The following is a 16154-nucleotide window of genomic DNA, read 5'->3' on the forward strand; positions in this document are numbered from 1 at the left end:
CGTATTAAATCGGAAGAAGCAACTTCGGAGAGGAAATGTAAACAAAATAGAAAAGCAACTTTCTTTAATACACTTGTAGTCTACTACAACATTCATATTGAGGTTCTGCTGAGTAGCAACTAAAATTTCTTACAAAGATCACATAATAATTGAGAAGACCGCTGAATCCTGGCAAAGAACTTAGTAAAAGTGATTTTGCTGTTACTTATCATAGGCACAGCGACTAATAATGGCGCACAAAAATCAACAAAATCTTTGATGTTGTGATTATGTGACAGTTCGTCAAATTACATCGTTTCATGAAGATCCTCACTGTTGGTGGCTATCCTTAACAGCACAAATGACTGCTTGGTTAACATAGAAGTGGAACACACTTTCAGCGTGGCTCCAGAAGCCGAGCTAGTCGACGAAGACTGTACAGGGTGGTCCAGTAAAGGCATTGAGACGCACGCTACTTTGGATTGTGCAACCCAAACGATTGCTCTGTTTCACAGTGTTTCTATAATCTTTGCTATCGACAGGTAGCCAGAGCTAAAGACCGTAGGTTCGTTTCTTGTCGCCGTGACACATTTTCTAGAGACTTCCACCAACAGCTGACGTCATCGCCTGACATGGCATGACGGGTAAAGGTGCTATGCAGAGATATCTCAGAATCTTAGCTTTACCTTCTGATGTAACGCACGACAACATCTGTAACATTTATTACGTCAGGGAAGTCTTAAACAGTACAGTGAAATGATTGCTGTTGAAGCGGGATTACTTTCTATGATCAGTTAAACTGTCACGGAAATGGATTATAAACTTACTTAGTTTTGATGTTTTATGACAGTGTCCTCTAATATTTTGTTGAGAAACGTGATTTCAGTGTACAGAAGGTGGGTAAGGTTTTCGTTGAGGGGGAAAGTATCAAATATTACACAAAAGATCTCAATGTTTCCTGGAATGAGACTTCAAGGTGGCCACTGATGTTGGCTCAAGTAGCAAGATATCTGTTATGTGCCCGAAGATTACGGTTTACACCCGACTCCATGTTGTCTGCCTCATAAGGCGAACGTCAAAGTTTCGGCGTGGGATGGAGTTCTCTAAAAGTAGCGCTATTGTTTTCGTACTCTCTACATTCAGATGTCTTGTATAGTGTGGTGATCGGAAAGGAAAACGATGTGGAAAATTAAAAACGCATAACAGATGTTCAATAAAAAGTAACTTCAATATCAAAACCAATGATTTAGCGCTTTGGCTCAGTAACCACTTGCCAATCACACAAAGAAAGTTAGGTAGAAGTTTAGCCGTTATTAGTAGCTGAATAGCACCGGGAGGTGTTTCACCGTAGATTTTCGCTCTAATGTGAAAGGAATCTCTCACTACTTCCAGGAACTAGGCGTGATGTACAGCATTTCGACCAGAGGGTTGTTGCCCTCTTTCGGCCCTCACTGGGAGCACTCACTGTAACTCGAGACACCTATGGCTCAAAAAGCGAGTCCCTCCTGCGTCTCCTGCCATCGGAGACATAATCACGTGATCTTCCTTTCCTTCTAACACTTTCTCAACTAAGTAATAAAGGACTGATCTCGCACCGTCAAGCTCCTGCTTTAGAATTAGAATCTGGTTTACCGAATGAGGTATTCACTTTGCAGCGGAGTGCGCGTTGATATTAAACTTCCCGGACAAGTTCTGAGCCTGGGTAGCTCAGCAGGATAGAGCACTTACCGCGACTGGCAAAGGTCCCGAGTTCTACTGTCGGTCCAACAAACATTTTCAATCTGTCAAGAAGTTTCAGAATCTTTTGTGTGTTAAGCTGTGGTAAAATCGGGCGAAGAGTCTTCCCTTTTGCGGCATCAGAGTCCCCTCAGCATAACATAGAAAGTAAGTGTTGACAAAGTTGAAAGATGTGTACAGTGCCTTGTTTTTGTGTCTTCAGGGTGACAGCAGCGGAGGCGGCTCTGGAGCGGGTTCCGGAAGCTTCCTGTCCAGCCTGTTCGGCAGCAGCTCTGGAGGTGGCGTGGCCCAAGCTGGACCCCCTCCAGCTCCAGGAACGGTACGTGCAACATCATTTCACTCCACTCACGTTATGGTCGACAACTTTAACTGAAACATCCGCCTTCGCTAGTACCATGACTGAGAGAGGGACGAAAACATGGCACAGGTATTTGGAAAACCGCATTCGCGGTCGAGCCCATCAACGCACACCCGTGCGTCAGCGCTACACTCGGGGTAGTCAGTTCAAATCCTGGTGGTGGAGGCAGTTTTCGCCAAAAGTATCTCGCCGTCAAGGGAGAAGAGGTGATAGTATAAAGTTGCTGATCACCAAACGCTCGATCAAAGTTCTGTATCGAATTCCAAATTTCTCTGCAGTGTTCATTGCAGTGAGGAAATGTGACGCTGTTGATGATGATACGTTTGTCTGATGGAAACCTAGAGCCTTGTTGTCCCCTTGGTTCTATTCCACAAAGATAGTTTATGCGCCGGCAGTGAGTTCAACCGTCTGTGGTTCCTCATCATACAACACAAACATGACGCCACACTACACATTCACTTAACTCCCATCAATCATACATCGTATGAGAAGCAGCCATTGTGTCCTGAAGAACAAAATCGTTTACAAACATGTGGCCAAACAAGCCCTATGGATCTCCCAGCCAACAATGCCATTCGATTCATTATGTCGTGTCTGAAGAATCGCAATCCCATGAAGAAAAATGGCATAATATGTGATATCTACAAGTCCTTAAGTCTAATTCTCCATGAATGTAAAACGATAATTACAATTCTCGAAAATCGCATCTAGCAGAATGTTGAAGCTATACTCTCAGAGGATCAGTTTGGATTCCAAAAAACAGGGGTAGCGAAGTAACGTTATCTTTGAAATTAGCTGTAGAAAAGTAAGAGGAATGGAATCTAAGAACATATCTAGCTTTCACAGACAAAGATAAAACTGTTGATAATGTCAAATGGGACAAAATATTTCGTCTTGAAAATGTCGGAATCGACTACAAAGATCGAAGAATAACATGCAACCTTTGCAAAAATGCAAGAGCTGTTGATGGAAGACAAACCAAGAAGTAGTGCAGATACGGAAAGGCAGTCGACATTATTGTGCATTATCAGCCATTGTTTTTAGTCTATGTATAAAAGAGGCACTTAAGAGTCAGAGAAGCCTCACACAGAGTTGTACTAATACATGACTAAAGAATAGAAATGCTGATAATGTAGCTTACCTACCTGAAAGTGCTGCAGATTTTGAAGCCATCAAGGATATAATACGAAAATGACGGATATAATATAAAAGGATGTAAAATGAAAAGGAAGCCAAAGTCCGAATATAGAGTGATAACGAACTGCTTGAGGGAGTTAATTTGTTGCATTATTTATGAACTAAGTTCAGCAACAATGCACAGAATAAAGGAGAAGTCATATGCAGAACTGCTCAATCAAAAACTGTACCTATCAAGAATACGAAGGTCTCTAAAAACCACCAGTCTTGAAAACAAGAAAAGCTCTACTCAGAGACTATTTCTGGAGTGTGACATGTTGTGGCTGCGAAACTGAGACTTTGAGGGCTGAGGAAGAGAAGGAATTAAATTCTTTCGAGATGTTATGTTGTAGAAGAACGGTCAAAATAGAGTGGACTGACATGGTTACAAACGAAAGCGTCGTCAAAAGAATGGGTGAGAACGAAAACCGCTGAAAATCAATTGCCAAGAGTCGAACTTAATGACTATCTAATGACACATGAAGATCTCCTAAACACTAGATCTACTTCGGAGAGAACGGTGCGAGGTCGCTATCCACCTCCAGCATCGCTACCTGATCTTGCCACTATTTTGCAGGAAGAAAGTTTTACTATTCCTTTGAAAACCATACAGGGCCTGTATTTATGCATTCCGAGAAGACTGATAACTGTTTTGAATGGCCTTTTCCGACACCGGATCAGGCATGGTATTGATTTGTGTTTCCTTATTTTTGTCCACTCCGTCTAAGTTAATTACACTTAAGACACAACAACCCGTGAAACTAGGATGTCAACTGGGGAGAAGAACGAACGTTTTTTCGGGAAGATAACTTAATACGTCAGTATCAGCGAGCCTACACTGTGTTACCACTTTCATGTGTTTTACCACCAAACAACTTATAACGCAGCCTAATCTTCCATATTTACTCTGTCCACCATAAATCGACGTATTTTACTCTCACATAATTTCTAAACGCAATAGTAGTGTCCATTACACTGTGTGAAACTGAAACTTAAGAATTCTGATGTTAATTGGATTCGTCATTATCTTACCAATAAATGAATCCAGTCTCTTTCGTATTAAGCCTGAGGGTTAACAACAGGACTACTATAAAAAGATAACAAAGACGACGCAAATCACAGCTTGAGAATGTATCGTTTCCATAGTTTTTCCCGCTACTTTCCTCGTACGAAGAGTGCCAAGAAGCAACGAGTGAGGTTTGTTTAGTATTAGCCATTCCACAGCAAATATACTGTGAAGCTTCTTCTTCTACTGATAATTTAGGGAAAATTTTCATTTTAATTACTGTTGTTAGGAAAGCGTCTTTCATTTTTTAAGTTATGATTTTTCTGCCAGTGTGACATTCAGTAATAGCAAATAAAATACAATTATTTTTCTCAATTCCACAACACAAAATCTGATATACAAAATGGTTTTAGGAATCCAGAAATCCTACACATGGTTTTATATTGCATAACTGTTTTTAAACCCAATACCTAAAAGAGAAAAGGTAGTTAAATCGAAATTTTTACGGCGTACGGTAAATGTTGGACTTTGACAGATTAGAAACATTCACATTCTGCTGCCGTTGATATAACACTTATAACTTTCATTACGTAACCTTTACCTGACTTCGCGTAAGGTTGTGAAAATTTTGAAGCTTTCATCTTTACCTTTTAGCTAGTATTATATTGACCCCATATCTCCGATTCTAGTGGTACTCTTTCATGTCTGCATATCTATTACACACAACAATCCTCAAGATCAGTTTAGATATTGTAATTTTTGTCTAAATATCCAGTTTTGCTCGTTACTGCTACTTCTGGTAGCATTTTAACTGTTCTTCATTTGTTAGCAAAAACCTCATAGAAGATACATTATGTGGTAGGGGGTTATGTCTTCTCTGTATTATTGTAATACCTCTTCATTTAGCGCTTTAACTATCTCCTTAATTTTCAATGTAACTGTCTAAAATATATTTTAAAAGTTACCCGTCTTTTTTTCTCACGTTTAATTAGCACGTAATAGTGTACTCATTTGGCGCAAATATCTCCCAAGTTTCTTCTTAGTACTTGGTTGCGCTGCAGCAGTTATGTTGTATGGAGACTTTTGCTCGTACTCAAGACTGCGTCTCATATCTGCACGTTCAGTTAAAAATGCTTCATAAATATCAAAATTGTTTCACATACTTATTGTGAATTGATAACACGATGTTTCCACATAGTGATTACTCTGTCTTTTCGCTACCTTTCTTTGCTTTCTGTTTGCTGCATTTACCCTCGACGTAAATCGTATGCCCAGCACATTGATCATTTATTAGACAATTCTAAACGTTTCTTAATTTCGGTCACAAAACTACGCCGCATGCTTATCTGTATTCTGGACATTTCTTCCATTTTCTTCAAAAAGGCTCTGAGCGCTATAGGACTTAACATCTGAGGTCATCAGTCCCCTAGAACTCAGAACTACTTAAACCTAACTAACCTAAGGACATCACATCCAGCCATTCCCGAGGCAAGATTCGAAATTGCAACCCAGCGGTCGCGCGGTTCCAGACTGAAGCGCCTAGAACTGCTTGGTCACACTGGCTGGCTTTCATTTTCTTAACTGCTTCTTTGTTGCCTATGTTAAGGACAAGAGACCAATGTGTTTTGCAGTTTTCTTCACAGAAATTTTGTCCTTTTTAGTATGTGCATAAAAAATTTCCGAAGTTGTTTCATACAGCTCAGTGGGGCCAAAGGTATGTGTTGTGTCTTCAATAAATCGTGGCCTTCATGGCGAAACAGACGAACGCCTTATATCTAAGAGCGCTGGCTGTAAATGATAGGTAATAAGGGAGGCACCACAATTGCCCTCTGTCAGAATTTTCTCCACCGTGAGCTAAGAGAAGTGATTGTGGAGAAAGGCGAGCCCAGTGTAAGTCCAGCCACACGTTCCGGCGCGGACGGTCCGCTGTCACAGTTTAAGAGAGCCACTTATGTCGAAGTGAGAGGACTTTCCGTATTGTGAGCCGGCCTTCACTATGCGTCGGACTCAATCCACGGTGGTCGCTGCCTCCGGGAGAAAGTAGATTAGACGTTTTCTCGCGGCAGTGCGACCGTTGCCAGCTTTCCGCTTTGAACTCAATATCGACTATTGCCTAGAGCCACAGCTGTATAGTCAAGTTCGTCCTTGTGTAGTGGAGGCACTCTAACCTGGAGGTTTTAACAGGGGGCGGGTGGGGGGGGGGGGGGGGGGGAATTACGGGGTTGGACAAGGCACCGGTAGAGATCTGCCTCGTTTATCGTGACATCGTCAAGCTCAGCGAACATTTGAGCCTTAGCCGTTACCGAACGATTTGGGTACTTCGCTACACTTTGCGTGGTTAATTCTTTACTTTCTGATTTTGGAAAGAGTGAAGAGACTAATGCTAGACCATCATATCGAGTTTGGATTATGCAACCCTTCCTCCCATGACACCAAAAGGCATCGGCGACCCCTGTGATGGTGCGTCATTTCTCCTGTCGCCGAAGCACGAGTCACAGAAGCAGACTGCCAGCTCTGTGAGAAGACGGCGGACATTGGTCTCCTTCACCACTCACCTTCTCTCAGGCTGTCGAAAGTTCTCGTTTGTTTACGTTTGTGTCTGACACATTAAAGCGTAAGGCTTATAACTGACGGCGCTGTTGTGGCATTCAGACGGTACATTGATTCCACGCAGTTCTCCACGCTAATTTGTACAGTGCTAGTCTTTTCAGCTCTGCGTAGCTACTGCATACTAAAAAGGTGTGAAAAATGTAAGGAGGAAATAAATTGTTTTCAAGTAACATATGTCAATGTCACTAGGACTAAACTTAGCTGCTGTAGTGGAGCATAATAAAGTATAGTATAGGAGGTAGCAGAAAGGAATTCGCAGTGAGAAAAACAGAAATGATACTTTTATTAAAATACCACAATCACACTGAAGTTACTACGATTTATAATGGTACCCCTGTACATCTCACATGACTGCACATGGTTCTTAATAGTGCGTGTTCTCACTACAGGAAGCAATTTACGCTCCGCTTCGTCGTCCCATGCTAGCCACAAGGTTGCAGGGAGTTTTTGTGGTAGGTATTCCGGAGAATTGTTTTCGGAAATGACTCTGATACTCGATAAGGGATTTTCCGGTGAATTTCGGATGAACACTGCAATAAACCAGACATCCCAGAAAACATTTAAACCCGAAGAAACGGATGTTTGAAGTTCTCAACGAGGGCTATTGCCTTTAAGAAAGCCACAAACGATTTCCTTCCACACTCCCATCCAACGAAAGTCGTGGTATTCAGCTCGATGTCTACGCGATATTAAACTCCATTTTAATCAAAACAGCTCCAGTCTCACTAGAGTCGCCTGCTGCAATCTGTCAACGAAATGTTACATGTGATAATCAAAGCAGTTGCATTTTTGCGAGAAAGCAGTAACAGGCTGCAAACATATGGAAAAAAGAAGGGCTTGATGTATTTTGTTAACGATTATACTTGCAACGGTAGAGGTGACGAGATTACGGGAGGTCAAAGACACATTTTAAATTTAGTTCTTAGCGATTGCATTGGCCACGAGGAGAGAGTATTTGACTATCGCGGGTTCCCTCTTTAACAGATCGCTCAAAAAATAACGCAGACGTTGCGTGTGGAAATTTACAACCGACGAAAGTGGCCCTCAAACTTGCTCATGCGCACCGAGCAGGAAGAGAGCAGAGAAAGATATGCGGAGAAAGTTTGTGAAATCACTTTTGAAAGGGGACGTGTCGCTACGGCTGTTAAACCTCTCGTCAGTCTACATCTTGTGTATCAAATGCGAAATCAAGTATGGGCTACCTCTGCTTTCATATTTCTCGCCATCGGTCAACGTTTTCTTTCGACTCTTAGCAAATTCCTTCACTTTGTGACAAGAGTACCAGATTCTTGAGATTGTTTCTCTCGTTCTTTCTTAACAAAGAAGTTCAAGTAATACGTAAGACAAGATACAGTTTTCTTAAGGGAAAAATCAGTCTCAGATGTATAAACATATTGTGGAAAGTAAGACATCTCGCTAAGCAATTGATTGCCGTCACTGCATATTTGGTAAGATTTACTTAAGAATGCCTCCCATCGGTACGTTGTAATATAGAGGTCTGAATGACTCATACCTTAACGAAACATTAGTCAGAACTGATAAGCAGTTATTTTGTGCTATTGTCGTAGCCCTCTATAACTATACGACACTGAAAAAATAGAGAAATTCGTTTACTAACGGTCTCACCTACTGACGGAATTGCATTTGGTGTGTGTGTATGTGTGTGTGTGTGTGTGTGTGTGTGTGTGTGTGTGTGTGTGTGTGTGTGTGTCTGTGTATTTTTTCTTGTTGTTAATTATATTGTATCCATTTTTATTAACAATTTAATCTGTAAACACGGTTTGTAACATTTATTGTGATACTGATTTCAGTACGAGGACCTGATTGGTAGGGGTATCAGCGGCTATGACCCCGTCTATGTCCTGAGCAACTCCGTGTCTGGAGCACTTAGGGTAAGTAAGGCCCTTACACTGTAATTCATCTCTCTCATGTGCAGGGGTAATGTTGAATGTTGAAACTTAAACGGACAGTCAAAGAATGAAATGAGGATTTTAGAAAGGACAGGCTGGGAGTGAAGTGTCGGAGTAGAGAGGTACACAGAATTAACAACCTAGGACGCTGAGGCAGTTGTATGGAAAGAGTATTCTGTTGATACTGACTGCAATCTAATTCGTTGGCAAGACGTTTTTGTTCTAGTTCCTATTTGCTAGGTTTTACTCGAAAATAAATATTCAGATCAATATTTGGTGCTTAAAGTAACTATAAAACAAAAATGCACGAAATGATGTAGGAGGTCTAACAATGTGGATCCGAGAAGTATGGTGGCTGTTGTCCCAGACTCTAGATGCCACCCAGGGAAAATATGATACCTGTGCAGTATAGTTATCATTTCAAAGGAACAATGTACAGAAGTGTACTGTTCTGGAAATTTTTCCACCTTTAAAGGTTCTCCTTATACAAAACCAGAGCATATGTAACGTTACATTCTTCACTATAATTTTGATAAACATATTTTGTAGATTCTATTCTCAATTTATATTAACTGTCACTGAGCAAAGTGCAGTTTATAAAGAGACGTGTGGGGAAAGTAGGATTAGATTCCACCTCTGAAAGAAACTTCAGAATTTTTCAAGAGAAAAAATTAAATGAACTTGATGATAAAAAGTCAGTAGTCTTGAGATACTGTATTTTGTTTTCCCATTATAGTAAAGTGACACCACCATGTGCTTGATATTAGTTGCTATTGGAGATAAAAGCATGTTCGACTTCCCTAGTTGTCCAAGGGTCACATTAAAATTTATGTTCTGTGGTTCAGATAGTGGTGCTAATGAATTTTATTTTTGTATTGTAAAAGTTTTGTATAAAGGAAAAAAAAATTATAGGAACTTAATTTAGTAGGACCATGTACGAAATAAGTAAAAACTGTACTCTTTCCAAAACACATTTAACTGTTATAAAGATCTGTAATATCTTTGCTATGTGCGGCATATTTCATAAACAGACAGAAACGTGATACATATGTTAGAGAAAAAATGTCAGATTTGGGTAACGGAAGCTGAATTGTTCAAAATTTTGTAGATAGTCAACGGTCGGAAATATGACCATAAAACGACAGCAAGTCAGTGACGAGGGCGTGAAGATGCATGCCTTGTAACATGCCCCAGCTAATGTCTTGCGACGTTACTGTTACGTGCTACTAAGCATTATTAATTTATTTTCTGATTGCTATGACGTAGTTAGTTTAGTGAGATTACAACCATTGTGTGTTTGTAAAGGTCTCCATACACTCCATGTTGGTATGGTGTGTCGCTAGAAACGTCTCTGTGGCCTATTCTATGAATCACATCAGGTGAAGAACACCTCCTTTGGGGCTATGGACAGCTTTCACAGGACTCAGGTTGTGATTTGCTCCGCGCCTTTTGAAAGCCGGCTGGTGCCTGCACTCCTTGCGATCAATGAAAGTCACAGCCACCCTACAGTCCCCAGTGAATAACTGAGTATGCATTTTTGCCTTTCTGCGTGAATATCGCGAATATCTTAAAGAAAAACACTGTGGCACCATCCAACCAGCATGGGATGGTCAGTTGCATTCGCTCTAAAAATCTGGTTCAGCCAGTAGAATTGCATCGCTCTAGACAGCACCCTTGTTGTGGATGGCTAGCCCATCGTGAAGATGCGGGTCTTAAAATGAGCGTCTTGTTCAAAAAAGGAGAGAAGTTACATGTGTTATGTGAGCGCAGGATTTCTCGGCGAATGTATGAAGTCTTCACGGGTTGTCAGCCGAGTAGCGTCGTCGTCTTGTCAGGCGAAGATTAAGATAATGGAGACGCATTCCATCGAAACGTTGCTACGAGACGATGACGCCACAATTTCAATCGCACGTTGCCAACAGCATAGAGTCACCCCCTACATTCAGAGTTTTAGAAACGTGGAATTGGGAAGGAGTAAGAATGTTAGGGAATGGCAGATGGCTAGTTTCTGGAGAGGCTCGAGAGGGATCACTTGCTAGTGACTACCTGGTGCTGTTTGGCAGACTTTGTTCTCCTTAGGAAATGTAAGTTCAGAATCTGCGGTAGTGTGATACTTATGCAGAACAGCTCCCTTATTTGTATTTCTAATACGCAGGTCGTGTTGAAAATTTCATATATTGTAAACTGTAATTTTGGAGTCATTAGCTTCGAATTCGTGAGATCCATGCAGTCTTACAGGTGAGTTTTGGTACCTTACCCAGCGTTAACACCGTTCTTCTTGAGTTTAGTTGAATATTCAGATAATTTTGCTCTTTGTTCGTTTATGAAGCGTATGAAGCTAATAAACTCCTGTTATACGCAACCTTGAGTAAAATTACAAACTCTTTAACTCGTCAAGACAACTTTTCCTGATTAGGCGACGCACTAAAAATAAATATAAACTGTCGCACAGCCGACTGCTTAACTTCACTGTGTCGGCGATGTACTTGCGGCCATTGTTCAAGTATAATTGACTCATTATTTTGTGAAAGCAATGAGCATTGCAGTCGCTCTTCTGGTATCAGTCCGATTTAGTTTTACTTGTTGCTCTGTGACAGAAACGAGCGTTACACTCATTAATCTTGAATTACTACAATTTGGTTGTTAACTAGGTAGAGTTCATTCCGCTTCCACTAGAAGTATAAGTTGGTCGTAAGAAGGCATTAATTCATAATTAGACTAAAAGATGAGGAAATTTCAACCTGATATGCTATAAAGTGCTGTTACTAATCAGACTAGCTGTAGAAATAATTTCAGTTGAACAGTCAAAGCTAGGCAAACTTTAAATTAATATCCATGGCTGGTTAAACCTGTTTAACTTTTGCTAATACATGGAGAGCATGAATGAACTTGCATTCTAAAAGAAGCGACTTAGTCAGACGTAACCGCGCTGCTAGACACATCGAAACACTTTCGCTTTTCGGACAGACTTCAACGTGCCTGTCATTAACTGGCTGTCGTTTCATGCCCGCACCTACGACTATGAGGAACAGATTGTGATTCGATGTTCCCTAGCCCTTTCTGACGTTATCAAATTTTCTTTCTTCACCCTGCATTAGATTCGCGATTAGAATCATCTCGTGAACTTGATCGTGTAGGGAACTCAATGCAGCCACAGTGATACGCCTATTTACTAATGTCATAGAATATCTGAAGAAGTAATTGTCGCATTAATGGTATTCGGTTAGTTACAGTGTTTGTGCCCCTTAATCTTTCGTGAGTCCCATATGCCCTTCTCTTCTTATTGCAGGCAAAGTTTTCGGTCTTCAAGACTCTCGTGTCGAACCTGTTGGGCGGACTGCTGGGCGGTATCAGCGGTTCCAGCAGCGGGGGCGGCGGCGGTGGCGGTGGTGCTGGCGCCAGCGCTGGTGCAAGTATCGGCGGGTCAGCAGGGGGCGCAGGCGCCACAGCTGGAGGCAGCATCTCTCTGGACGGTGGCGGCTACCCCTAAGCAGAGGGATCCCTCAGGGCTGCACAAAGTGCGCCGTCACATCGCCATTGGCATCTTGCCTTGACAGTCTACAAATTTCACTGATCACCGATAACTTGCACGGCCCTTTAGACATTATTTCGTACCACAGTTTCACCTATCACCATCATGCACTGCTTTACACCCTCGTACTTGTTTTACTTGAAATTCATCTCTTCTACAGACTGGCTAAATCACACTAAACGCATTCATTTCCTTTAGTTTATCACATTCAGCTTTCAATGGTCAAAATCTATTTCACATTTGCAGAAAAGAGTGCTTACACTACAAATCGAATCATTTTTACAATAATGTTCATGAACATGATGTTTATCAGATGTTTAATACTAGCTATAAAACAGCTTTTCTGTTAAAATTTTATTTCTCCATCTCATGCTTATCTTCATACAGGCGCTTATCTACAGACGTCTGGATGGGCTGAAGACTTCCCATATGAAGACGAGTTCATACCTTGCGTTATTTATGTTACCATTTATTCTAGCTCTGAATATCTCACTTAAATCTCAACGAAATCATAGATTTGTTTTATTGGCTAGAAAACGATTTGTTTGGGCCACGAAGGGTTTATCTGTCATTGTGAGGTATTTTTCTTTTCATAAAGGATTATTAGTGTCCCCTGTTTGACAAAGGATAAGCTCGAAACTAATGTCACTCATGTTATAACAAATTGATGTTAGTGGTGCATTAGCATGTGTGTTTGTCGCACACTCTATACACCTCCAGATTCAAGTAGTCTGTGCACAGATGATATGTTTCATGTATTGAGTGTTGGTCTGTTAACTTGCTGCTCACTGGTTTCTTACTAAAAGCAAGTTTTTCACATACAAATCACTTTCTTGGTTCTAACAGACCGACACTTGATTTTTGAATAACTGTGCATGATTCTAAAACATATTGCTCAGTGATTAACTGGCTCAGTATGTGATAATCTCGTTCCCTTTGTATAATAGAATCATATTTTTGTATGATATTGTAAGATATTTTTGTCATTTTTTTCATGTATTGAATTCTATGATTTTCCATGTAAGTGTATGTCTTTATATTTGCAGACTAGTACCATTCGGTTTTTTAGAGACAGATTTTTTTTATAAATTTTAATGTGAGTTACCTGAAGGGTTTCACTGTTGTTATTAACAAACTCTGAAACATATCGCTTACTTGTGAGAGATGCAGACTTAAGATTTGTATTAAAATTCATAAAGTGTCAATAAATGTAAATTGTGATATTATCTCCTTTATTTCATTTATACCATATCGTACCTTACATGAATCTTCAAAAATAATGATTTTCATCTGACTACTGGTTCCTAAATCTGCCATATATCTGAGATACATACATAAATCGTACGAAATGTATACACACCAAAGTATTGCAGTTAACCTAAAAATCAATATTTTTAATGTGCTTCTTTATAACAAAGTTTCTCACTGAGTTTATAACTGAATATTTCTAAATTTGCTTTTTTTCTTTGTAAGCAGTGTGCATACTTCCACAGTGAAAGTAGTAAAGAAATAGATTGCTGAAGGGTTCATGAAATTCACAAAATTGTAATTCACAGATGTTAAGTCACGAGCAGTACATAGTGTCAATTTAACATATTTTCCATTACTCTATAGAGCTAAAGTGAATAGACTGATCTGTTTTTAATGACATAAAAACAATGATAGGTGAAACATTTTAACAACATTGTGAAGTACATTTTGAAATGGGGACAGATTATGAAACAGCCTACAATAATATACATTTCTATATTAGGAGAGTACAACACTATACAGCGAAAATTTGGTTCCATCGTCTGCAAATAGCAAAATGGCGTTGCTAATTTTGTAAAAGAAATCATAGCTTCTTGCTCCTATCATGGTAATGAACATATAAAAACGGATTCCTCATTATCTTTCAATGAAAAGAAAATATGTCAATGTTCCTTAAGCTAGTCTCATTCCAGTAATCAACTAGACAAATTTAAGTGAGCCGTTTGATACACTTTAATCTCAATACATCACACTATAGGCATATTTACCTATTGTGAAACTGACATCAAAAATTTCAAATCTACACATCATAAACTGAATACATTCTCTGATATTGCTTCATAGAATAGCATTTGCATTTATGTGCAGCTGACAAAATCATTTATAAAAAGTTTGATGTATGATGAGCTGAAAGTAACACTGCACTCAAGACTCCGATATTAAATCACATACTCAAAAAATTATAAAGCAGGAGCGAAATAGAAAACAAATAGTTCCAGTTATTGACTATAAAACTTATTTTAAAGAGCAAATATGAGGTATGTATATCATACTGATTACCATTATTACAAATGTAGCAAGTTGCCCTCATTTATGTAAATTCTTGAAGGTGGTTACTTTGTTAACAGTAACACTTCTGGATACAGTCAAACGTTTTCTCGTATAGAAAATTTTCCCCTGAAATATGATGAATCACTGCAATTTTACTTCCTGGAAGCAATATGAAAACCTAAAATAACTGATATATACATACCAAAGCATGTTTATCAAGGTGATGTGCACCTTAAGAGGAAGAGGAGGGTGGGTATTCATCACAATTATGTGTGTGATAATGGCAAGGGAAGTCATAGTGCACAAGGTATTATCATAACCAATACTCAGAGAAAAGCTGTGCCTGCTCAAGAAATGGATGCCATTCACTCTTTCCATCTTGTTCTGTGCTGATCTATTACTACAGACATACAACTTTATAGCAAACAAACAGTCATTACAGTTCATCAGCATTAAATATATTCAAAGTGACTTTCTCACGTTTTTGGAAATGTCAAATCACGTACAGATAATGCTGAAACAAATAGGAGAGGTGAGTTACGTTTTTCATGCTAATCAGTATTTATAGACCTCAGTAGCTCAAATTAATTTTATATCTTATTTTTTTAATAATAGTATTCCTTATAGCCATACTGACTTTTGGGTGATCTATAAATTGTTGTTCCGAAGAATAAGCTGCAGGTCTCTTCTTCCTTAATTACCTCTGACATCCTAGTATAAGAATATAAAACCTCGCAATAGCAGAGGGCCATATTATTGGGCACCACAGTGATGATCCTATAATAAAACACTTCAACAGAAAATTGATTAGCAACAACAGGTCCAAACCAATATATTATCTGTCGTTTAATTTTTCTTATTTATTAATAATTATTTCTTGTCGTGCAGTGGTTACAACTAACGAGCCCTAAGTCCACAGTCAAGTCAAAGATAGTAGCAGAGCAACAGAGCGCAAATATGATATTTCACCAACAACAAGACGTAACGAATAGGAAGCTGATTTACTAAAACATTACAGCATTTTCGTTAACAAAACTGATAATATTAACATGGTTAGATTGTAATTACAAATCTTATGTAACAATCAATAATGTAACAAGGCGCATATGTTTCTAGGGCACCTAAGGAAAGACAGATGGAAACTGCTAACAGTTTTTCGTATGTCATCGTATGTCACTGTTGGATAGTAAAGCTTTGAGTAATAAATATATACCTCATACAGTCAATGTCAAGTAATTCGGCCACCGAATTGATGTATAAAATAGTAGTAAAACTGAAACTGGAACAAAATATACATATACACAGTGAGATAGGTCCAAGAAGAAAGACAAATATCAGTCGTAATCCTGACATTCTAAAGCAACGTCTCTCATGTAATTTCTAAAATAAGTTTCATCATTAATCGACCTAGGTTATAAAAATGTGTGTGTGTGTGTGTGTGTGTGTGTGTGTGTGTGTGTGTGTACGCACGTCCACGTACGCGTTCGCGCGCCACATCCAAACCACTGGGCCGATTTCAACCAATCGTGCTACACATGTACATTA

At 39.5% G+C, this 16154-nt stretch overlaps 1 protein-coding gene across 1 annotated transcript in view; it reads left to right on the forward strand.

Annotated features, from left to right (window-relative positions):
• LOC126354136 (keratin, type I cytoskeletal 9-like) overlaps window positions 1-13534 on the forward strand; it is a 115924-nt gene extending 102390 nt beyond the window's left edge. The window contains exons 8-10 of the mRNA XM_050003533.1: window positions 1919-2035; window positions 8678-8758; window positions 12066-13534. Of these exons, the coding sequence (XP_049859490.1) occupies window positions 1919-2035; window positions 8678-8758; window positions 12066-12266 (399 nt within the window). The 3' untranslated portion in view covers window positions 12267-13534. The remainder of the gene's footprint in view (window positions 1-1918; window positions 2036-8677; window positions 8759-12065) is intronic.
• Window positions 13535-16154: the final 2620 nt, after the last annotated feature.

This window comes from Schistocerca gregaria, chromosome 3, assembly GCF_023897955.1.
Source record: "Schistocerca gregaria isolate iqSchGreg1 chromosome 3, iqSchGreg1.2, whole genome shotgun sequence".
NCBI classification, from domain to species: Eukaryota; Metazoa; Arthropoda; class Insecta; order Orthoptera; family Acrididae; genus Schistocerca; species Schistocerca gregaria.